The sequence below is a fragment of the Lepidochelys kempii genome, chromosome 24 (genome assembly GCF_965140265.1).
Source record: "Lepidochelys kempii isolate rLepKem1 chromosome 24, rLepKem1.hap2, whole genome shotgun sequence".
NCBI classification, from domain to species: domain Eukaryota; kingdom Metazoa; phylum Chordata; order Testudines; family Cheloniidae; genus Lepidochelys; species Lepidochelys kempii.
This window is the reverse complement of record NC_133279.1, coordinates 6747512-6772376: the sequence shown is the minus strand read 5'-3', so window position 1 is coordinate 6772376 and position 24865 is coordinate 6747512. Positions and strand designations below refer to the sequence as shown.

The 24865-nt window shown below is 47.7% G+C and overlaps 1 protein-coding gene and 1 pseudogene across 1 annotated transcript; both read right to left on the bottom strand.

The window, feature by feature from the left end:
- Positions 1-3440: 3440 nt before the first annotated feature.
- Positions 3441-9185, bottom strand: LOC140902909 (immunoglobulin kappa light chain-like; annotated as a pseudogene).
- Positions 9186-17760: 8575 nt separating this feature from the next.
- On the bottom strand, positions 17761-22136 carry LOC140902908 (immunoglobulin kappa light chain-like). Its single transcript, XM_073323496.1, has 7 exons — positions 22102-22136; positions 21674-21735; positions 21072-21401; positions 19943-20254; positions 19043-19153; positions 18606-18652; positions 17761-17856 (listed from the first exon to the last, which is right to left on the bottom strand). The coding sequence occupies exons 1-7, from the start codon at positions 22134-22136 to the stop codon at positions 17761-17763; spliced, it is 993 nt and encodes a 330-aa protein (XP_073179597.1).
- Positions 22137-24865: the final 2729 nt, after the last annotated feature.

Below are 24865 nucleotides of genomic sequence, written 5' to 3'. Positions count from 1 at the left end.
AGCTGTCGTATGATCAGCAGTTTTATATTGGTATAAAAACGTCGAGACAAGGGGTGTTGTACTGATTTAACTATACTGGTTTAGTGAAAGCAAGACAGCGTTGGTTTGTAGACAAAGTTAGAGCTGGGCGGGAACTGTTTTTCCCATGTCGTGAGAGTTTTCGAGATTTTTGACATTTCTTTCCCACCTGGAACTGGGATGAAAACTTGAAATCCCCCCCCAAAAAATTGCAAACCAATATCTGAAATTTTTTTCATATTGGATCAATAGAAATGTTTCATTTCAATTTTGTCCTTTTTTCCCCACTTTGACCTTTTTTCTCATATAAATGAATTGAAATTTCAAAACACAAAGTCACTTCGAACTGAAAAATGAAACTCTTTGTTTAGAAAAAGTCAAAATGGGACATTCAGACCATTTCAAAACTGTTCTTTCCTCCCACGTTTCTAACTGGGAGATTCATTGAAACCCAAACTTTTCCCGTGAACAGCTTCGGTCTGGACAAATCAGCATTTTCTATAGAAAAATCGTTTCGTCAGAAAACCCCCAGCCAGCTCTAGACAAGGCCTTTGAAGGGAAAGGCTTGGGAGCCTGTCCACTGCCCCTGAGACCGTACACTCCCCGTTGGCTCTCATTTGCAGTCGAGAGATCGTTTTGCAAAGCCCTCTGAGACCATGCTGATGGATGCTGTGCAAACGCATCCTGTCGTATAGGTGACATCAGCCCATCTCTGCAGCGCTCACTCTTACTCTTGCATTTCCTTTAAGTTCCACCGTCAGCACAGACCCAGCCTGTGGTATTTCAAAAACTCCCCCAACTTTGGGCACCCTGTTCTGAGTTCTCACTGAAGGCGAGACCAGGAAGGAAATGATACAGAACTGGCTGCATCTTTTTTTCCATTCAGGGTGCGGAGACATTAGCTCTTTGAATTCGCACCTTGACCGTCTTGCTGGGTCTCTGACTCACCCTTTTGTCCAAGACCACAGACTCTGTGATGTGGCTCGCTTGGTGCATTTTATTTAAATGAGGCCAGTGAAAAGCACCACTGAACCGTCAGGGCTTTTCATAGCCTGCATCGTCAAATCCTTCCAAAATCCAATTCAAGACAATACACATTCTTTCCATTCCCGCTGCTGATACCCACACGGAAATCATGCAGCCTGTGGAACTGGGGGCATAAAATGCCAGATGATGCAGACGAACCAGATAAGGACGGCTGCGCTTCCTTGGTCCCTCTGTTCCTTCAGAAAGCATCACATGGAGCAGCAGCATTGTCTAGTAGGCCAGGCACTGTATGAGGACTCTAGAGACCTGGGAGCTATTCCCAGCTCTGCCACTGTCCTGCTGGGTGTCCTTGGACAAATCGCTTAGTTGTGCCATGCCTCAGTTTCCCCATCTGTACAATGCGGATAATACCACTGCCCTGCCTCACAAAGGGGTTGTAAAGATCCATATATGAAGAACTGTGCCTGGCGGGATGAGAATCTCAGCTGGAGCCCCTGTGTGTTACTACAATAGCCACTGCTGTGTTTCTTTGTTTATTACAGCCTGGCAAAATTCCACTCCACTTTTCACCAGAAGCCAGTCATTATTTTTTGATGGGTGAGTAATATGTCATTCCTTTTTTCATCTAAATCATAGCCAAAGCAACCCAAGCAATTCTGGGCCTGAGCTAGGCAATTTTGCAAAGCTGGTTCATTTTCAGCTATTCGCTTGGAGGACTAGGCTCAGAACTAGAGCGGGAAGCCGAACGCATTTCCCAGTTTGCTGGTAAATATGAAAAAAAAAAATTGTTTCAAGCCAAACCCAACACAAAATGTTACAAAATTTTCTGCGAATCAAAAAGTTAAAAAAAAGAATCATCGTGGGTGGAAGGAAATGTTTTGTTTCTGACCACTTTTATACATTTTTTATTTGTTTTTTAAAAAAATAAAATTCATGCAAATGTTGGGGGGGAGGGAAGGGAGTAGTTTTTGAACCAAAAAAGCAAAACATTTAGAGTTTTTCTGAATGTCTTTGCTTGTTTTCAATCAAAACCATTTGCCAAAACGGACACAAATTTGCCAAACGTTCGGTGTCACCGAATCAGCATTGTTCACCAACCAAAAGTTTTGGATGAAACATTTCGCCCAGCCTGACTCACGACACCCCCCTTCTTGGGCCTCGCTCCCCAGCACGTGCAATCATTTGCCCCCAGGCGATGTGGGTGCAGAACGCTACCATTCCAGTCAAATAAAGCAGGGCATCCATTTTGCATTGGCATAAGTGATGGCACTAGGAGCAGGTCAATCAGCGCGGTGATGGTGCCTCAGTGCCCCTGTGTTGTTTCCATGAGTCTGAAGGAACCAGGATCCTCTGACTAAACTGGGAGGAGTGGTAGATACGCTGGAGGGCAGGGATAGGATACAGAAGGACCTAGACAAATTGGAGGATTGGGCCAAAAGAAATCTGATGAGGTTCAATAAGGATAAGTGCAGGGTCCTGCACTTAGGACGGAAGAACCCAATGCACCGCTACAGACTAGGGACCGAATGGCTAGGCAGCAGTTCTGCGGAAAAGGACCTAGGGGTGACAGTGGACGAGAAGCTGGATATGAGTCAGCAGTGTGCCCTTGTTGCCAAGAAGGCCAATGGCATTTTGGGATGTATAAGTAGGGGCATAGCGAGCAGATCGAGGGACGTGATCGTTCCCCTCTATTCGACATTGGTGAGGCCTCATCTGGAGTACTGTGTCCAGTTTTGGGCCACTACAAGAAGGATGTGGATAAATTGGAGAGAGTCCAGCGAAGGGCAACAAAAATGATTAGGGGTCTAGAACACATGACTTATGAGGAGAGGCTGAGGGAACCGGGATTGTTTAGTCTGCGGAAGAGAAGAATGAGGGGGGATTTGATAGCTGCTTTCAACTACCTGAAAGGGGGTTCCAAAGAGCCTGTGAACTGAGAGCAATGGTGCTATGACAACTTATACCAGCTGGGTATCTAACCATCCCATTTCTGAACCAGTTTCACTAACTCGGGGGGAAACGATTGTGTTAAATCTATGCAAGCCCCAGTGTGTACCTGAAGAGCTCTGTGTAGGCTGAATGCATCCGATGAAGTGAGCTGTAGCTCACGAAAGCTCATGCTCAAATAAATTTGTTAGTCTCTAAGGTGCCACAAGTCCTCCTGTTCTTTTTAGTGTGTACACAGTTACAAATGGTGTTTATTGGCGTTGCTTGTACAGGAATAATATAACTAACCCCAATACCTTTTCATTAGCTGTAAAGCTGGGTCCCTATGCAGGGCTCACACTAATTTAACTAATTTGGTTTTTCTACCCATTTTGCTCGATCACTGCAGAGATTGAGCCTAGATGAGCCCTGGGACCCAGGAAGAATCCAGCTCATCCCATTTGGATCAGCAGTCAGGTTGCCAGTTCAGATCCCCCGTACCAGGTAGGTCAGGATTTTTCACTCTTCCCTCTTGCCGGTCGCTCCATCATGCTCCGGCCATGCTGCCTTGAATCAAAATCCAGCTGACAGTATACGATCCCATCCTGCATGGTGACAGGAAGTAAAATTAGCCCCCCTCCGTGTAAAATGGATTGGTAGCAACTGTGACAGGACTGACCGTCCAAGTGAGCTTAGCCTCCCCAGGCCTGATTAAAAATTCTTCTTCCTCCTCTGCCTTCCCTATCGATGGTGTTTTGTCAAATTGGAAATGATCCCTGGAATCTGATTTTAAGAACTTGGTTGGTTAGTGGCAAACTTTGCTCTTACAGGGCCTTTCCTTTGCAAATATCAAAGAGCTTTGAAATATTATTTCTTTCTCTTTATGGTCCTTATCTGCCCCCCATTATTCTAGAATCTGAGCACCTCAATTTTTAATGTCTTTATTCCCAACCCCTTGTGGGGCAGGGTTATTTTCCCCATTTTACAGAGAGGAACTGAGCCATAGTGAGGCTAAGTGACTTGCCCAATGTCACACAGGGAATCTGTAGTGGAATTGACACCAGGTCTCCCAAGTCCCAGGTTAATACCCTAACCATTGGACCATCTTTCCTCTCTCTGTTAAGGGCTAATGACCTGTTCATATAATGAGACAGACTCTGCTCTGAAGATCTTACAGGTGGAAACGATGAATGAAACCTCCCAGAATTCCCCTGCTTCTCTCTATTTTGCAGATGGGGAAACTGAGGCACAGAGCCATTTGGGGACTTGCCCAACATCACACACAGCATTAAGATAGAGGCCAGTTCCCTCCCCTGCCCCCCATTCTGCTACTTTTGCCTTTAAACCCACTTTATGGATCAATCCATCTAGACCCCTAAGTGAATAGGAACATTTAAAATGTCTCATACGGACAGTGACTAAGAAAGTTGGTAAAGCGCCGTACCTGGTGCTCCTCCAGGGTTGGCGGTGCTGAGCGACGGGCCTGGAATCCTGACACAGACAGAGACATTTGTAAGGTCCTGTTCCATTGGCATTTCCCCAAAAGGAGGCATACAGACTAACGGGGCCCCCGAGCAGTGTGTGGGCATTGCTCCGTTGTGCCCAGCACAGGGCAAACAGACGGACGGTTGTATTAAGAGATTTAGCACCGATAAACTTGACAAAATATGGACCAGGAATAACTTGAATAAAAGCACCTAAGGCAGGGGTGGCCAACCCAAGCCTGAGAAGGAGCCAGAATTTACCAATGTACATTGCCAAAGAACCACAGTAATACCTCAGCTCCCCTCAGCCCCGCTCCCAGCGTCTCCCTCCCACAAGCAGCCCTGCTGATCAGCACCTCCTGCTCCCTCCCCGCACCTCCCGATCAGCTGTTTCGTGGCGTGCAGGAGGCTCTGGGGCGGGGGGAGGAGTGAGGGCACGGCAGGCTCAGGGGAGGGGACGGAAAGGGGTGGAGTGGGGGCAGGGCCTGTGGCAGAGCCAGGGGTTGAGCCGTGAGCACCCCCCGGCACATTGGAAAGTTGGAGCCTGTAGCTCCAGCCCCGGAGTCGGTGCCTAGACAAGGAGCCGCATGTTAACTTCTGAAGAGCCGCATGGGGCTCCGGAGCCACAGGCTGGCCACCCCTGACCTAAGGAACCAAGGACCAGATCCTCAAAAAGATTTAGGTGCCCAACTCCCATTGGGACCTACGTCCTTTAGGTGCTTTTGAAAATGTTGCCCTTGGGAGAGCTAGTCTCACTGAAAGTCACTGGGACTTGGGCCAGGTCTACACTACAGACTTCTGCCAGCCTCGCTGTCGGGCAGGGTACAAAGAGGCGTAAGCCCCGACTGACGCAGCTGTGCTGGCAGACGCCCCAGTGTAGACTCAGTTGTGTTTTTCCCGGTGTAGCTTTTCTCGCCTGGGGGAGCTGGAATAATCGGTACTGGTAAAAACTCAGCTCTGCTGGTATCAGCTGTGTCCACACTAGGGACACTTTGCCATCGGGATGCGACTGCAGCAGTCAAGCCTTCCAAGTCGAGACCTGGACTAAGTCTCATTGAAAGTCAATGCTCATAAGGGCTAGATTTTCAAAGGTGTGTTTATGCAGGTAGGGATTTCTGAAAGCACCGCAGCAGGTGAGGTGCCAAACTCCCATTGGTGTCAATGGGATTTAGGTGCCCGGGTGCCTTTGCAAATCCCACGAGGCACCTCTCTGTGTCTCTAGGTGCCTAAAGACCTTTGAAAATCTGGCCCTCAGTCACTTTTGAAAATGTTCCCTTCCACCCACAGCAGCTCCATGGGTCCATCGCCTTCCTTTGTCACCAAAATCAAACCTTTCTCCTGAGGCAGGAAACAAGTTCCAGAGGTAGGGCCTGATTCGGGCTGCCCTGCACCTCGTCCAGTCAGCGGCACCAATCGGAGTCGATCAGGACTGCTCTGATGTGGTAGCGTTTTAAACACACCTTGCCCAGGGTTACATGAACCAGCCCAGGAGCCCAAATCCCCACCCCTTTACACCAGTTTGGCACCCAAGTAATTTCAATTACTTTAATGGGGTTGACCGGATTCACAGCAGGTGGGTGAGAGAAGAATCAGACATGCTGCAGGGCAATGGAAAATCAGATCCTTGGAAAACAAAGCTACCGAGATCAGGCAGTGTGACAAACAGAATCAGAGAACCGTAGGCCTGGAGGGGACCTCGAGAGGTCATCTAGTCCAGTCCCCTGCACTGGTGGCAGGACTAAGTATTATCAACCATCCCTGACAGGTGTTTGTCTAATATACAGTGTGTTCAGTCATCCCAGGAGCTAATAATGCCCTGGGGTGACGCATGGGAATAGGATTTCGCTCTGCAGGAGTTTCTGGGATGAGCTGTGTTCATTACCTTGAGTGGAAGGGCAGCAAATCCAACCAAGGCTCAGAGACACCATCAACAGCACCAGGTTTCCCCCTACTGCCAGGGGTACGGCGTACTGAAAGCATCCATTGTCAAAGCCTGGGGAGGAAGCAGACACAACTGGCTCACTTGAGTAGAGGAGGTCATGATTGCACAGCATGTAAGGAGCTGGGCAGGACACAGTTTGCCAGTCCGATGAATATTCTCCTGATATTGAAAAAAGTTCCCGTCCCAAATCGGGAGAAAAAATCGGTATCTCAGATGCCTGTGACCCAAAACTCCAAAACAAACAAAGGAACAAACACCGGTTTTGGGTCAATGAAAATATTTTGTTTCAATTTTGACCTTTTCTTCTTAACCTATTTTTAGTCTGAATTTACTAAAACATCTCCATGAAAAGATTTCACTTGAAAAATGGAAACTTTCCTGTTCAGCAACATAGAAAGGGACATTTCCACGATTTTGAAGCTTTCCTCCAAAAGTTTGTCAAGATGAGAGGTTTGTCCAAACTGACCCTGTCTCCTGAACTGTTTTAGTTTTGACAAATTCACACTTCTTGGCACAAGAAGGTTAATTGAAAAATTCCCCACCAGCTCTACTATGTAACGTTTCACCTTGAGTTTTTAGCTCTGCAGAACAAACCAGCAGGAGCCTTCAATCCATTTCACTCTCCCTTTTCATTAGGCCAATGAATAATATTCCCTTGGGTCAGTGATTTAGCCTGTTACCAGAAGGCTGCGGCTTCTGCCACTCCTCTCCCTTCTGTGCCCCGTGACAGCACCTCTCCCAGGTGCTATTTCACCGTGGAACATACTTCACACATGGGCTTTTTGTGCACATTGGTTCAGGCCACGACAGACAGGCCGACATAACTATTCCCGTCAAGGTGTGAAGAGGTGAGATCCCTTCCTGACAGATGCCCCTACTGTAGGCTTTTACCAGTGCCGCCTGTTTCCCTCGTGGGAGTGGCTTTGTTATACCAGTACAAAGCACACCTTCCCAGGGGTAGCTGCATCCACACCAGAAGCACTTTGCCGGTATAGCATACTGGTATTTCGACACCAGCAAAGCACTCCTAGTGTAGACATAGCCTCAGAAAGAAGAGTGGCATTTTCTTGCACTTCCTCTTCTTTCCCTTCTCAAAGTTCATTGCAAGTCTCTCTACACCTAATTAACTAAAAGGTTAATACAGTCCAGCTTTCCATGATGACCAATTATTTATTATTTTAATTTATCATTTCAAAGCAGCTTGGACTGAAGGCGCTTCCCATGGCTATAGCTTAGATCTTACTCCCCTCTAACTCCAGAAGCAAATATAAAACCACTCACGTTCAATATACCTGGCACTTTTCTTAACACTGTTGCCAGAAGAGTTGAATTTTACTTCACAGGTGAGAATTTTTGCACTGGTCCAGGTGTCCTTCGGGATGCTAAGGTGACTTATGAACATTAAGGATCCATCCTTTGCTTTCTGTGATCGCATTAGTGCCTGGTCCTGCCGATCCCCAGAAATATTCCAGGAAATTTGGACTGGGTTGGAAACTCCGTGGACAATGCAAGCCAGATCAGCCATCCCAGTGGAGATGAGACCAGGGAGAGATGGAGCAAGAAGCAAAACCCAGCTGCTGGTGGTGTAGCTGTCTGAGCAGAATTGAGCAGAGAATTTATTGTTCCATCCTGTGTCTGACTCACTACAGACCTGCCGGCTGTTTATTATCTAATTAAGGGCACCAATTTTACTTTGTTACAATTGTACACTTCCACTGAAGTCAATACAATTACACTGGTGTAACTGACCGGCTCTTAGGAATGTTAATCTCATGATATGGGGATTGACTCAAAGTAAAAAATTCTGCAAAAACAAAAGGATAAATTTGGCTAACTGCATTCATGGGTGTTAAGTCAAAAACATCCCCAATCTGGCAGCTATAAATAGTGATGAGACTAAAACTAAAATGCTTTGAGATCTACTGGTGGAAAGCACTAAGTATGTACTAGGTGGGTTGTTTATTATTATTCAGGAGCTCTTTAAAATAAACCCTGTCATATTTGACCATTAAAGGAACATTTTTAATTGAATCCCCCAAAACTGCAAAATCGGCTCTTACCAGCTCCATTTAGTTGTCATTTTTTAGCTTAGTTTCCCCTTTTCAACCATTTCAGCTTTGAAAATTGTACTATATTGTTCCATTTTCCTGGGATGTTTTTTTTTTAACATCTCTGCATTGTTAATCACTTTTCCCCTCGAGTTACACCATTATCTTTCCTTACCTCCAACAATCAGTGTGGATCCATTGCCAAAAATCAGATAGCTGCTGGATTTAACTGCACAGTAATAGTCACCAGACTCCTTCTGCTGAACATTGTAGATTTCCAGTGTCATGCCATGTGTCTCGGGTTTGCAAGCAAACTTACTTACATTTTGATCATTTAAGCATTTCTTGATGCTCACCTTCTCTTCTCCTGTACCAATAAACCGAAATGCCACCTCCTTCCAGTTTTTATTTGGAAGAACAGGGGATCTTTGCCGTAGCACTAATTTCGACAAACAGGAATCGCTGAGTCGGGTACAGAGATAACTGTGCTCCCAAAACTGCAGAGATAAAACAGGGTATAGCGATTAACTTCCATTTGTCCTCGGCTACAAAATAAACTGGATATTTAGAATTCAAATGAATTAATCTTCATAAAGTTCATGCTCTGTAACAGTGCCTTGCTAGAACTCATGCTAAGACTATATCAAAGCATATGGATCTCTTAAGTTCTCTGAGCCCACAATAGATGTTCTGTTTTCTCAATTCTAAAGGTAAATGCTCTAAGAAATGCTGAAGGATTTTACCCATGGAAGACAAGAGTAGGTATCTGACAAACAGCATGTCTGTAGGAGTAAATAATTACCATCCTGCAACCCCAGCTCAAGGGCTGCTGTCATCTATACTGTGAAAGAGTCCAATAACATGGGCAGTGAACGCCTCCCGGGGGGATGGGCTGTGGTGGTGATAGGTACCATTGGCAGGTATTTGCACAGAAATCACACTGGAAGGGGCATGTCTGGTATTTCCAAGAGTAGATCACCCCATTATTTGAAGATGCCGGATTATTTCTGCTACCCCCACATTGTCCTCCTGGTTATTAATAACGATCAGCAGCAACTGGGACCTAACACACAATGTCTTTCTAACACTGCAGCATGTTTATTCTCCCAGACAGACAGACAGACACACACCACACATCAGATCTATAACTTCAAAGTGCCTAGAACTGTAACCAGCTCTGGGAGGAGGTAGGAGGTGGAGGCTGCAGACCCAAAGAGACAGACTATTCCATTGAAACTGCCACCCACCTTGTCTGGTTCTCACTGGTGTTAAATGAGCAGAAGCCGTGATTGCCCCATGCTGCTGTCTGCTCGTTTTAGGCCCTGAACCTGCACGGGTAAATCCCTGTGCTTGCACGGAACCCCATGGGAGTCCACCTGGGTGCAGAAGTCCGACCAGGTGGTTTTCAGGGCAGGATCGGGGCCTTAGCTTGTGTGTCCAGCATGACAGTATTGCTTGTGTTATGCTGAAGTAAGGTCATAGAATCATAGAATATCAGGGTTGGAAGGGACCCCTGAAGGTCATCTAGTCCAACCCCCTGCTCGAAGCAGGACCAATTCCCAGTTAAATCATCCCAGCCAGGGCTTTGTCAAGCCTGACCTTAAAAACTTCTAAGGAAGGAGATTCTACCACCTCCCTAGGTAACACATTCCAGTGTTTCACCACCCTCCTAGTGAAAAAGTTTTTCCTAATATCCAACCTAAACCTCCCCCACTGCAACTTGAGACCATTACTCCTTGTCCTGTCCTCTTCTACCACTGAGAATAGTCTAGAACCATCCTCTCTGGAACCACCTCTCAGGTAGTTGAAAGCAGCTATCAAATCCCCCCTCATTCTTCTCTTCTGCAGACTAAACAATCCCAGTTCCCTCAGCCTCTCCTCATAAGTCATGTGTTCCAGACCCCTAATCATTTTTGTTGCCCTTCGCTGGACTCTTTCCAATTTATTCACATCCTTCTTGTAGTGTGGGGCCCAAAACTGGACACCGTACTCCAGATGAGGCCTCACCAATGTCGAATGTCATACACAGCACATGCCTGCAAAGCCACAGAAGTACTCGTGTAGGATCGCTGTGTACTGTGGATCATTGTGACCTTGCATTTTATCCACGGTTGCTTCAAAAGCATGGCTGGGATTTGGCCACACAACTTCCCTTCACGTCAATTGAGATAATCTCATTGTAATTAAGGCTCAGATTTGGTCGCAGATATTTTTAGTAAATTCACGGAAGCCTGTGACCTGTCTGTGATTTTTACTAATAAAATATCCCTCACAAAATGGGGAGGGAGGAGGGTCCAGCACCTGTGGCAGCTGGGGGTTCTGGAACCCCTGCCGCCCACTGCATCTGAGCCACTGCAGGGTCCCCCCACCACCAGCAGGAGTCAGGAGCTCCGGGGTCCCCCTGCCGCCTACTGCATCTGAGCCACTGCAGGGTCCCCCCGCCGCCAGCAGGAGTCAGGAGCTCCGGGGTCCCCCTGCCGCCTACTGCATCTGAGCCACTGCAGGGTCCCCCCACTGCCAGCAGGAGTCAGGAGCTCTGGGGTCTCCCTGCTGCCCACTGGCTAGGAACGGCTGCGGGCCCACTGCCAGCAGTGTCTGAGAGCTGCAGGGCTGCCTGCTGACAGCTCCAGCCCCAGGGCAGAAAATGTCACTCACGGAGGTCTCTGGAAGTCATGGATTCCATGACCTCTGTGACAGAATAGTAGCCTTAAGCATAATTCCTGGGATTAGATTAATTTTAAATCTGTGCTGCAAAGTCTCAGCCTTGTTGTAAAGGATCCAAGACACGGGAAGCCAAAACAAACATGCCCCCTTTAAGAAGGTCTCAGGGAAGGAGAAGCCTTAATAAACTTCACAAGGCCCCGGTTCACAACTTCTAAATATAAGAGTCAGCAAACAAAATCTCTGGGCCCATCCAGGCTAATCTCCAGGAGCTAAGAGAAGCTGCAGCCTGCATAACTTCTAGTCCCCTCCTTCCTGCTCAATTTCCTCTTCCTGTTTAAATAGCCCAGCCCTAGGGCAAGGTAAGGGGATCCTTGATTGTACCCAGCCTGACTTCAGCAGTCCTCTCCAGACAGTTCCTTCAATGGGTAGTGAACCCTGCCATGCCTGTCTTCACTGCAAAGTTCACTTGTGTTAGAACGTGATTGTTAACTCAACCCCCGTCCACACACAAAGAACCCTTTCTCATGTGTGGAGGTGCTAGTGACATGCGCTGGCTGGCCCAGCTGGGGGTACAGGCTAATGCCCTACTGAGCACAACTTTGTCATCTGCTAACATGACCATTCTGTAGCGTGGATACAGGCTAGGGCTGTGACTCAACTCCTGAGGGCTCCTCGTCCTCCAGTGTCTTCCCACAATTCCCCTTTGGCTGCCTGTCCTTGCCATCTACCTGTTCCCTGACTGGAAGTCACCTATCAGTTCATATGGGCCCCACTTACACTGCGGGAACACTGAACTCCTATTGAACGCTAATCCATTTTATGGGTTGTCGCGGGAAGTGGGAATATTTAAACCCAGCCTGGACTCACCTCTGGAGTAGAGGAGAAAATAATACAGCCCAGGCTTCTCAACTCAGACAGCTGGAGGGCAGGTCTCTTGCACCAATTGACCAGCTTTCCCTGGTAAGGTTGCCCTGCCCCTTGTGCAATCCGTTACCCCAGTGCAAAGTGAGCGCGATCAAAGCGTTTTCACGCCCTCTGATGGCACAAGCTGCAGGATGATGGTGAAACAGGCCCCAGGAGAAGAAGCTGTTGGGGGAGAGAAACATTCTGGAAAGTCTTGACACGAAATGAAACACCAGATTGAACAAAAATGCTATTCCCGGCACTTAGTCTTTCTTCTTATTCTTTATATCTTTGTCTGTGTAACTTCACTGGCATTTAGAACTGGCCTCTCTAGCTAACTGCATGCCCAGTAAGCAGAAGTGCTGATAAAATGGTCCCATGTCAGCACCTGGTGTTGCGTTCGCTATCATGATGCTACACTGGTCCAATTAAAGGACATCCTAATTTAGGGGAACGTACTGGACAATACAATACTTTATGTAGAAATGGGTCCGACTATAAGTGTACTCTTCCGCCCTCTAGTGGTGATTGGGCCACATATTCAGGTTGACAGCCCTACTCCACCTTTAGGTAATAAAACTATCTGTTAGCTCCTATGGTAGATGCTCATGCTTTTAGCGCCAGAGGTCCCGAGGTTTGATTCTTGCTGCCGACAACCCACTCGGGTGGGGGCAGCATCACACAAGCCAGGATCTAAATCAGAACTTCCTCAATAAACTGCTCACAAAGATTCAGCTCTAAGGTTTTAGTTCAGGCCCAACACTAAATTCAAGTTAATTTTTAACTCCATTTTCTCTTGACAGGTTTATGAGAACATTTTCTTGAGACTAGAAGTTGGGGCTGTTGGTCCCGGCTGATCCAGCCAGAAAGAGCAGGGTCGGATGGTGTCTTTGGGAAAACTGTTGACTTAGGATTTGGTCTTTGTGTCGGCTGGGGAATTGTACGTTTCACATTATGTAAAATAAAAGGTGCAAATATGATTTGTGCTCTTCAGGGGGCTACAGCGTTTGTGAAAATAGATGGCGGAACCCCCTCCCCGCCCCAAGATTTAAATTCTCAGATGAGTGATCAAAAGACTAAACCACGCTGCAGAGCTCTCTCTGCAAAGCATGAGAAAGCAGTAGTGGTCAGAAAGGTCAACGCAGCCAGAAGTTTGTTGTTTACTGAGACTTTGGCTGTAACGTATTTGTGGTTTGTTTAACCCACAGGCTCACAGCTTCTGAGTGTAGATTTTCCAACTAGCAAAATACCTTTGGTTTGCTGCAGTTTTTCACTAATGTACTTGGTCAAGAATAAAGACTGGAACGGATCCTTAGCTGGTGAAAATCAGCCAGAGCTCCTTTGGAGTCAACGGGCCAGAGCCCCAGCTGGTATAAATCAGCATTGCTCCACTGAAATCAACGGGGCTAGATCCCCAGTTGGTGAAAATCGGTGCTGCTCCACTGTAGTCAAGGGACCAAATTCCCAGCTGGTGCAAATTGCCATCGTTCCATTGGAGTCGAGGGGCCAGATCCCCAGCTGGTGTAAATCAGCATTGCTCCATTGAAGTTGATGGGCCACATTCCCATCTGGTATAAATTGGTGCAGCTCCAATGAAGCCGATGGGCTAGATCCCCAGCTGGCATAAATCAGCGTAGCTTTATGGAAGTCGATGGAGCAATGAGAATTTACTCCAGCTGGGGGCCTGGCCCCTTAGCTCCATTTTCCTTTCAATTAGTTGGCAGATCGCCCGGCCCTTGTCCCGCATCAGTCTGGGCATCCCACACGCAGGCAACATCCATAGCTGGAGCGCCTCTACACACTGAATTCTGCTCCGGGGTCTGCCTGTCTCCTGCTCAGCACGGATGCACCGGGGGGGAGGGGAGCGGCTGTCCGACAGGACTTACTGTATCATGGTCATGCAGAATGACGATGCAGCAGGCACCATGCGGGTCTGGACTCTGGAAACAGGAGTAGCTGTTCTGACGCGGTCAGTGCCGATGGGGGGTCTGCAGCTGGACCTCCTGCAGCTGGGGTCTGCAGTGCAGTGGGCTTGGACGCCTGGCACCGGGCGGCCAGCGTTTCCACACTCACCACTCAGAACGTTGCATCAGCAGCAGCAGAGCCTCTGCCCGGTTTTCACGTCTAGCCCCACTACTGAGCGGACCTCCTGCATCGGAGAGTGGCTCAGGCTGCTCACACAGGGCAGGAATTGTCCTGGATAACTCAGCTGCTGTTTCTCTAATCAGTCGGCCCCTTCAGGAAGTCACCCCGTGACCTTGCTGCTCATAGTCACAGCCTGGTCCATTTTACCTGCAGCCTTCCTCACCTCCAACACTGGTAACCCCCCCTGTAACTCTCCCTAGGCAGGGCCGAGCCAAATGACAAGCCCAGCCATACGGCACTTGGAGGAGCCTCTCTCTGCTCACGCACGTTGAGTCACCGACGTGGACAGGACAAGCCACTTCTTTACCAGATATCGCTTTTCACAACAGACATTCTGATTGATGACGGAGGGTCAGATCCTGGCATAACTCCACACGTTGACAGCCGCTGGAGATCTGGCTCAGTGCGTGGTCAATCCACACGTGAAAAGCGTAGCTTATGCCTGTCACCATAGCTGGTCATTTGGTTATAAGTGGAGAAAATATTCTCATTGCACGGTTATGACTGTGCTGAGCGCTCCACAATGGGCTTAAGGAACCAAGTTAGAACATGGATTCATAGATCATGAGGCCAGGAGGGACCACTGAGATCATCTGGCCATAAGACCTCCCTGAATTAATTCCTGCTTGCTCTAAAACACGGGTGAGTGCGGGTAGATGGGGGTTTGCCCCTCCCCATGCGAGAAATCCATGCTGGGCCACTGTTAAACTCGTAGGGGTTGATCGTCATTTACATCAAGGGTTTTGCATCACTCAGACTGTGTAAAGGGGCCTTAAAATGCAGGTTAATAATATATATGCTCATTTCAGGCTCCTTTACACCACCAGAGCGGCAGAGAGGGACTTAGTGGCAACAAGGAGGCCTATTGCATAGGCTGGCGGTATGGCTGGGGTGTTAGTGTATCTCATTTATATTTTTAGATAGGAGTTGTACATATTTTGTTTTTCAAAGCTGTAAGCACGTTAACTGAGCTCATGGCCTGTGTCTGTGCGGTTTCCTACTTCACCCCACTGTAAGAGCAACAGCGCATTTCCCATGAAATGAAACTGGCTCTTTGAACAAAGCAGAACACGTCGAAAGGCTGGCGCTGCACACTCTGTGTCACAGACGTCCCGGCCTACGTGACCTTTCAGCGCTGGCTCTTGCAGCCCAGCCTGGCCCCGCAGGACCCCCCCGGGGCTGTACAGCCTCTGTACACACACCCAGCCTGCCGCTGGCTTAAAGCCGCAAGGGTTGCTACAGCTGCTGCTGCCGGTGATAATGATAACATCGCTGTGATCCTGTATTCTGCTTCTGATATTAAACCCGCAGTTCCTTTAGGGTCATTCCTTGGCTGGTTGTGCTTCCGATCACGCCTGACAGCAGGCGGGGTCTATATTTCATATGATTATTCTCCATTACATTTGGGTCCCTTTACATTACACAGTTCAGGCAGTGAATTAGTCATGCTCCCTTACGGGCCCCTTGACCCTACCAGGGCAGCGCTTAATTTGTAATGAAAGAGGTGCTGGGGATCAAGCAATTAGGTGCCGGGACTCAAGTAATTTTTTTACTTTCATAACTGATGCAGCAAGCTCAGAGATGCCGGGGCGATGCACTGCCAGGCCTAGAGGAAACAGGGCTCAGCCTTGGCCCAAATTAAGCCCTGGTAAAGGGGCTTAGTGCAAATGAGAATCAGGACCCCCAGACTCATTGGAAGAGGCTCACGTTGTAATGCAGATAAGACCATAGAAATCCTAAAGCTATGCAAGCATAATGGCCCAGATCCTCAAAGGTATGTAGGCACCTAACACCCATTGATTTCAATGGAAGTTAGGAGCTTAAATACCTTTGAGGATGTGGGTCAGTGTCTCCCCAGCATGGCCCCTGCCTACAGAAAGGACCTGTCATAACTTCCAACTGTACAGTGCTTTCAGGATTCCAAAGCCCTCTGGACTTGGGCTGTGGTCCTGCAAGCTGGTGAGCATCCTCCCCTACTTTTGACCTCAGCACATCACAGCGGGGGCCTCAACAGCCTATAGGACAAGGCCTTTTAACGGTCTATAGGAATTCTGTCGGCCACCAGCAAAACGGCTTGGAAGGTTGGAGCTGGCTAAGGGCCCCCCAGCAACCCTGCACTGCAGCTCAGGACAGGAAGTGAAGATGCATCGTGTACCCGGTTGCAACAACCACCTGAGTAGGCTGACGTGTACCCACTCGGGAAGCTGGCCAAGCTCTTCTCCGCTTGCTGAAAGCGTACTGGGGACCATCTGCCCCTGTTCCAGACCCCAGTGTGAAGTCCCATCGGACAGAGGACCTTCTCCTGCTGCCTCGTGGGTGAAATGAGCTCAGGTTGAGGCCCTTCTTCATTCATCTTTTTATTGGCCCTTGTGGTGTGCAGCAAGTTGAGTCCAGGTATTAAATGAAATGTCCAGGGCCGGATTCTGCTGCCTGGGACACGGTGGTGAAGCTGGCACAACTCCAGGGACTGCCGCACGTCTACGCGGGCACAAGTGAGAGCAGAACCTGGCCTGAGGGATTTGCAAAGTCTCCCCCTCAGACACAATAAGCTGAGCTGCAGCATCTCACCTGCTGAAAAAGGCAACGGACGCTTCAGTGACGAGACTGATGTACCGTTTTAGTAAGGAGCATTAGGAGAGCTTGAAAAGAGCTGGCTGGGATCCCAACAGTGCAGCCTCAATGGCTAGGGAGAGCCCCTTTTGTTGATTACCTGTTCTTATTAGATGGCATGGCCTGCGGTCTTCTAAGGATCTGGCCCTTCAAGAAAAGCAGGAATCAGTACAATAGCAGCACCACTCCTCAGACAGAGAGCCTGACCTACCAGCTCTTTCTAGATCCCTCTTTGCCATTAATAATCTCAGCTGACATGCATGGTGCATCGCCTGTCACTGCAAAACGGCAGCAGGTCCTCTTGCCCACGGATGTGATTCTGCAGGCTTTATGTTCAGATTGGGTGTCTCTCTAAAAGCTACACCACAGCGCAACCAGAAGTTACGGGCTTGAGGTTCTCTGGTCTATGACTCAGGAAGTCAGACAAGATGGTCACGATGGTTCCTTCTGACCTTCACATTTATCAGACTGTGAATCTGAGGAAGTCCCTCTGCAGGGATTTGTTCCTAAATATGAGCCCTGGTTGAAAACTTTCCATCTAAACTATTTTTCCCGCCCAAGGGAAAATTGGGTTTTCGACAAAACCCAAATCTTTGATTTTTTTTGGTCTGAAGATTGAAAAGCCGGAAATAAAATCACCGTTTGGTTTGTAGCTGAAGATGTGTTATGGGTGAAAAAAATCCTTCAACAAAAAGTTAACATTTGCTGCTGAAAATTTTAGGAAAAATTAAACTTTTTTGCTTTTATCAAAATTTTCCATGAGGGAGAAAAAGCCATTTTCCAACCAGTTCTTCAAAATATGCAAATCAACCGAAAAGTCACCTATATAATGATGCTCTTAGCTTAAACAATGAGATTTCCCACCTCTCGGGGATAATTCTTTGGGGGATTTTCTGACATTTATATTCTAAACAGAGAAGAGGAGAGAAAAAAGGATACAGCCAGAAAGAGCTTTATTATAGGTTGGCTAACCCCACTGAGATCAGCAGAGAACAGTGAGTTCCTATGTGTGGATTCCCCTGCATTAGACAGTTTAAGGTTTTACATGTTTCCCTCTGGCTGATGGCTGCATCGTGCGCCCGTCGCGATTCCGTGAATCGAAATCCAGATGAGCGTATAAGATTCCACCCTGTTTGGTGACATTTAATAAAATTAGCCACCTCCTTGTAAAATGAAATGATACAAGCAGAGACAGACTGGAACAGGCAAGTGAGTTTAGCATCCATTGACCTTACTAAAAATTCCCTCCTGTCTCTTATTCTCCCACTTTTCCTATAAATGGTGTGTGTTATGAAAATGGACAGTGCCATGTGACTTTAAGAACTCAGTGATAACATTTGGCTCTGCTCAGGCCTGATGTGCAGGTCACGGAAATAATGAAAACTCTCCGGTTCATTTCAGTTAGCTTTGGATCAGGTCTCAAGCACTTTTCATTGTTGAGAATCTTAATGTTCTTTTCCAGTACTATCAATTATTATTATTTGTTTGTTAAGTGCCAGCACTATGCCCTGCTCTGTATAAGACACAAAGGCTCAGATCTTCAAAGTATGTATATGCCCAACTATGGGAGGGAGGCACCTAAATACCTTTGACAATCTGGGCCAAAGCGAAGACGAACTGCTCTGAAAGAGTGTACAGTCTGAAACACTAATAAATTAAATGTCCTAGTATCCATGTGAATTAGGTCTTGTTATCTCTTTTTGTATACTTGGGGAAACCGAGGCATGGAGCAGGTAAGTGATTTGCCGAATGGCCAAGTCTGGTAGAAGCTGGGCTGGAAACAACACTTGTAGGCCTCTAATGCGCTAAGGCGATTTACCCATTAGAAATACCTGAGACAAACACAATTAGACTGAGATCATTTGTAACGTGACGTACCTGGTTCTCCTGCGAAGCTGGAGGAGCTGAGCTCCTGGGCTGGAATCCTGGAACAGACAGACAGAGACAACGGTAAAAGTTCCTCTTCCGCGGTCACTCCCCCAAGCTGTAAGGTTCACTGACTAATGGTGCATCCGAGCTGTGGGTGCCCAGTGCACCACCATGCATGGCACATGGAGAGGGGCTCCTTTGAAAGGCTAGTGCTCTTTGTGAACTATAGACAAGCAGCCTGGGCCGTGGGCATCGCTCCCTTTGTCATGGAGAACAAAGCCGTTCTTCCGACACAGGAAAGTCACATTCTGAGCTCAGACTTGGTGCTCATGAGATTTACCGTGTGTCCGTGTAGCACATGGGGTAACACTTGTAATCCCCAGGAGGAGGGATGGAGTGGGATCGCTCTCTGCAGGAGAATGTTGGGGATGGGCAATGCTTGTTACCTAGCCTGGAAGGGCAGAGGGTCCAGATGAGACTCAGAGACACCAGCAACAGCATCAGGGCGCTCAGCACCGCCAGGGACACAATGGAAGGTAGGCAACTACTGGCGTGGGCTGTGGAGGTGGCTAAAAGAAAGACACAAAAGGCTTCCTTCAGCAGTCCTGCCTACACCCTTCCAAGAGGCAGTGTGGCCTAATGGATAGAGGACAGGGACTCAGGAAACCTGGGGTCTGCTCCCAGCTCTGCCATTGGCCTGCTGGGTGAGCATGGACACATCACAGCTACTCTCTGTGCCTCAGTTTCCCAATCTATAAAATGAGGCTAGTGATACTGACCTCCTTTGTAAAGTGCTTTGAGATCGGCTGGTGCACTAGGTCAGAATTAGACGTGTTCTGTGATCCTGTTCCCCATTTCACCACCTGTTTTACTCTCTAAAGAGTGAGGCTACAGGAGCCTTCAGCACCTTTCACCCTCTCCGTTGTTCCCTTTTTGTTAGGCCAATGATTTTTCCTGTAATCAGAATCTTCTCTGCACCTCCTGCCGTCTATAAAATCCTCCCTGTATGTCTCTCCATCACTTTGCATATCTCACTGGAAAACATCTCTCTTCTCAAATGCCTCTGAATTCCCCTTTACTCCTGGGATTTATTATTATTTAACTCTTTACAGTGCTTTATATGGACAGTCTGGGAGAAAGCTGCCCTAGAAATCAGAGGTATGTTGTCTTGTGGTCCCTGTAACACCTCAATTTACTTTTCCCCAAATTCTCTGGAGAAATTCTAATGAAGCCATAGAATATTCCAAATTTCTGTAATGGAAAATCACATAGAAGCAGCTCTCATCTTGGTCACATGCATATTTTACATCTGAGTTTCCATTACCTTTAAATATCGTATCACTCACCTGCAGGATACCTGGTACTTTTCTTCACACTGTTGCCAGAAGAGTTGAATTTGATTTCACAGGTGAAATTCTTCCCACTGGTCCAGGTGTCCATGGGGACGCTGATGTGATTTATGAGGGTTAAAGATCCATCCTTTGCTCTCAATGAGCGTGTCAGCCCCTGTTTCCGCAGCTCCCCAGAAACACTCCAGGAAACATGGACCGGGCTGGACACTCCATGGATCACACAGGCCAGATTTGCTGTCCCAGTGACTTGACTGCCATGTGGAAATGGGACCAGAAGCATCACCCAGCTGCTCTTGGTATAACTGTCTGAGCAGAAGGAGATGACGAATTCAGTGTGATGATCAGATGAGCTGCAGTCTGATTAAAGATGTTAATCTTTCACTAAGAGACAAGGTGGGTGAGGTAAAATCTTGTATGGGACCAACTTTCTGTTGGTGAGAGAGACAAGCATTCGAGCTTCCACAGAGCTCTTCTTCAGATCAGGGAAATATATTCAGAGTGTCATTTCCCAGACATGAAGAAGAGCTCCGTGGAAGCTCGAAAGCTCGTCTCTCTCAGCAACAGAAGTTGGTCCCAGAAAAGATATTACCTCACCCACCTTGTCTCTCTAATATCCTGGGTCCAAGACAGCTACAACACCACGACATGCTATCATTCCCTATGACATTAATTTGAAGCAACAAATCTATTTTGAAGAAGAAAATGGGAAATCACCACGCCAGCACTAATTAGGATATAGAGCAATACGTAGCTGCACTACCTAGTAGGAAACATTTTGTGCAATTTTATGAATTTAATTGACTTTTTTTTTTTTTACTGAAAATATTGTTTCATGCCATCATGGCTCTTAGGTTAGAAATATTCCCAACCTGGGTGCCTTGAACAGTCAGAGAGAAACGTCAGTAGTTTATTTTCAGCACTTTCAAGTTTTAACATTTTTGGTTAAAACTTATTCGTTCTGCACCCAGAACATTTAATGTTTAGCTGATCTGTTTGGCTTGAAGTATGCTTTCTCTTTAGTCATTCAGCAATAACTATGGTATCTTGTCACATTTTAATGGGAACATGAAGTAGGCTTTATCTATCAGTTGTTAGTCTCCTTAAACAAGCTATGGTTCCTTACCTCCAACAATCAGTGTGGTTCCATTCCCGAAAAGCAGGTAGCTGCTGTATCTATATGCACAGTAGTAAATGCCAGACTCAGTCTTTTGGACATTGCTGATTTCCAGTGTCGAGCTGTGTGTCTCGTGTTTGCAAGCAAATTTACTTACATTTTGATCATCCAAACAGCTCTTAATGCAGGTGGGTGTCTCGCCTTCTCTTCTCAAATACCATAATATGCTACTTCCTCCTTCCAAGTTTTCTGTGGAAGAACAGTGGATCTTTGCGGTGTCACTAACTTCAACAGACTGGATCCGCTGAGTCTGGTACAGAAATAACTGTACTCCTAGCACTGGAGAAATAAAATATCATCATAGTCAGTGTCCGCCAGGTCTCCAACTGCCACAGATGGAATGGATAGCTCAGCACTAGAATTTACTTAATCTGATTATATTTATGCTCTGCAGCCTAAAGGCTAAAAAAGCTGCTCTAACATTTGTACAAGTGAATGGAAATGCAATTAAAATCCAGCAAAAGTTTCCAAACATATCATAGATATTCAACACTGATGTCTCACTGAAGAGGCTGTTTTCTCAATTCCAAAATTTAATGCAGAAGTTTTACCTAAGGAAGATAAAATGAGGTATTTCGTCAAGATCATTTTAATAAAAGAGTCGGACAAAATCCTGACTCACTAGCCCCAAGGCTGATGCCCAGTGCACTGCTGCAGTGATGGGGTACAGTGTCCAGTGAGGAACGCCTCCGAGGAGGATGTGCTGTTGTGACAAACACAGGATGTGTGGGTTTAAGAATCTACAGAGGCTACAGCATTTCTTGTAGAATTTGTCTGGATTCCAGCGGTGCAGAGGTGCACTAGATGATTTGGAATAATTTTAAATATCCAGCACATGGATGTTCTATAGAAACAAACCCACATGACTTCAGAGCACAAGCCTCATTGATTTTCAAAGGAAAATGCTCCGACATCACTTAGTTCTTTTGACCTAAGTCTCTCCCCAGCTTTCCATGTGCGGGCCGCTTTTGCACCATACTTCTTGGTGCTGCAATGCAGGCACGTAATGACCATTTGGCATCTTGTCGTGGCGGACTTAAATTGCGCTTTAAATCATCAAACCGAAAGCTCTGACATGTTTGAGACATAAGACAATGAAGGATACAATGTTCAAAAGTGACTTAGGGCCAGATTTTCAAAGGTATTTAGGTGCCTATAACTGCAGACAGGTGCCCAGTGGGATTTTCAAACATGGCTAAGAGGGTTAGGTGCCTCACTCCTACTGAAGTCAATGGAAGTTAAGTGCCTCCCCCTGGATCTAGCAATAAACTGGATAAAAATGGGCTGAATGGGGCTGGTTCGAAAGCTGCGTCTGGCTGCACAAAGCAGGAAAAGAGAAGTAAAGTGCATCTGTCAATGTCCCTTCTGAAACAGCGGATAATAGAGGGCAACATGGGCTAGTGATTAGAGCGACTGGCTCAAAAAAGAACAGATTCCCTAGGTGACTTGACCACATCTCCTTAGACCACACCCCACTCCTGAGGCTGCTCTGGCTGGCTGCAGCTCCCCTGGATCGATCTGTCACAAACTCCTTCCAGGCAGCTCTCTAAAGCTGGGGACCATCGTCCTTCCTTCCTTCCCTTCTACCCTCTCCTTCCTTCCTTCCCTTCTACCCTCCCCTGCCTTCCTCCCCCACATGGCTGGGGAGCGACCTGGGCTAAATCCTGCAGTCCCTGACTGAGGCAGTGTTAAGTGGAAGCAGGAGTTTGGCTGACGAAGGATGACTGGACTGGCCAAGATTCTGCCTGATTTCTAGCCCAAGGGCATTACTCACAATTACACAGCTTCCCCTTTGCACCAATGTAAGGAGGAGTTTAGAGGAGCAGAAATTACACTCACACCCACTTCCAGGCCCCTGTGCGTTACCGTGGTAGAAAGGGGCTTAATGCAAATGAGAATCCGGTCCCCAGGGTCGCTGTTAAGGGGCTGAATGTTGTCAGTGGTTGTACAAATAAGACCATGGAAATCATAATGCTATTCAAGCACAATGTCTCCCCAGCTCAGTTCCTGTAAGGGCCTGTTATAACTCTCCCAGTAACACTGATTGACAAGGGTACAAAGCCCTATTTGCAATGTACAGTGCTTTAAGGAACTGAAGGTAGATGCTGAGCCTAACAGCAGCTGAGCACCCACCACTCCCCTTGACTTTGCTGAGTGTGGCAGCTGCCCAGCATGTCAGAGCAAGTGCCTCAGCACCATGTAGGATTAGGCCCTTATGCTGTGTTACTCCCGGGGGAATTCTGCACCACTGCAGGGCGCAGAATTTATGTCCCCCGCAGATTTCTTTGCTTCCCAGCAGAAAAATGACTTTCTGACAGGGAGGCAAAGGGAAGCCACAAAAGCAGTCATGCGACCCTTCCCAGCAGTATATTTTGGGGGGGCCAGAGCAGCCAGCAGAGAGGTGAATCACTGTGGGGCAGGAGGCAGGACTGGGAAAGACCCGGCTGGTGATTCCTAGCCTGTATTGGGCTCAGCTACTAGTCCCAGCTATGCTCGGGAGGATGGGACTTCCTCTTCCCCTGCATGGCATCAGACCCACCCCCAGATTTATCCCCCAGCTGCAGGAAGTTCTGAAAAGTCCCCCCACCCCCACCCCTCGCTTCCTGCACCATTTGCTCCTCAGCTGCAGGGGGAGGGATCCCTGTATAGGGAGCTGCTCCCCCATCCACCCAATCCCTGTGCATCCAGACCCCCTCATACTCAGACCCTCCCACCAAGCCTCATACCCCACACTCAGAACTGCCCCCTCACCAAGTCCCACGTCCCCTGCACCTGGACCACCCTGACAAGCCACCTGCACCCCATCCCCAGTCCACTGAGCCTCAACGAGCTGCACCTGGATGCCCTTCCCCACCTCACTGAGCCCCATTCCCCCAGCATCTGGACCCCCCACTGAGTCCCCACACCCAGACCCCCCTGATGAGCTATATCCCCTCACAACCCAGACCCCCCCTCATGAGCCCCAACCACCTTCACCTGGACCCCCCTGCAGAGTCCTATTACTGTTGCACCCAGAACCCCCCCAACGAGCCCCTATGTATCCAGATCCCCCCACTGCACTCGGAGCCCCCACTGAGCCGCCCGCACCCAGAATGCCCCACACAGCCTCTGAACCCTCACCTGGATCCCTGCACCCTAAGCCCCTCCACACTTGGATCCTGCCATGCTGAGCCTGCCTGCCCACACCAGGTGCACCTGGCATGGATGGGCAGGGCCCTGGGGCGTTTCTGGGGCAGGCCTTGTCCTTGCACTGTGCGGGTGGGGCGGGGCAGCTGTTTGACAGCCCCACAGCAACACAGCACAGTGGCGTAGGGCAGGAAGTGAAACGGCGCAATGTAGCCAACTGCAGCTGCAGGAGCAATTTTACACTTTTAATGACCAGACTGGAGCAGAAAATGGATTTCCCACCCCACACAAATGTTCAAGAGATCGAAAAATGGTCCTGACTCGAACTGAGATGAAAAGTGAAAATTTTCTTGAATCAAAAATCATTTTTGGTTTGGGTGAAAGGACACATTTTGGGATGTTTCCTTTCTGTTTTGACCATATACAATTATGATCAACTGTACAATTTTGTTCAACTATAATTGCTTCAACTTCTAAGCAAGATGTCGTCCTGAACTCGAGAACCGGAATTTTTCATTTTGCAATTCTGAAACTTTTCTTCTTGTAAAAAACGTCAAACTGACCCTTTTCCCTTGAGGGGAGGATAAAAATCTCCCTTTCAACAAGCAGGCATTTTC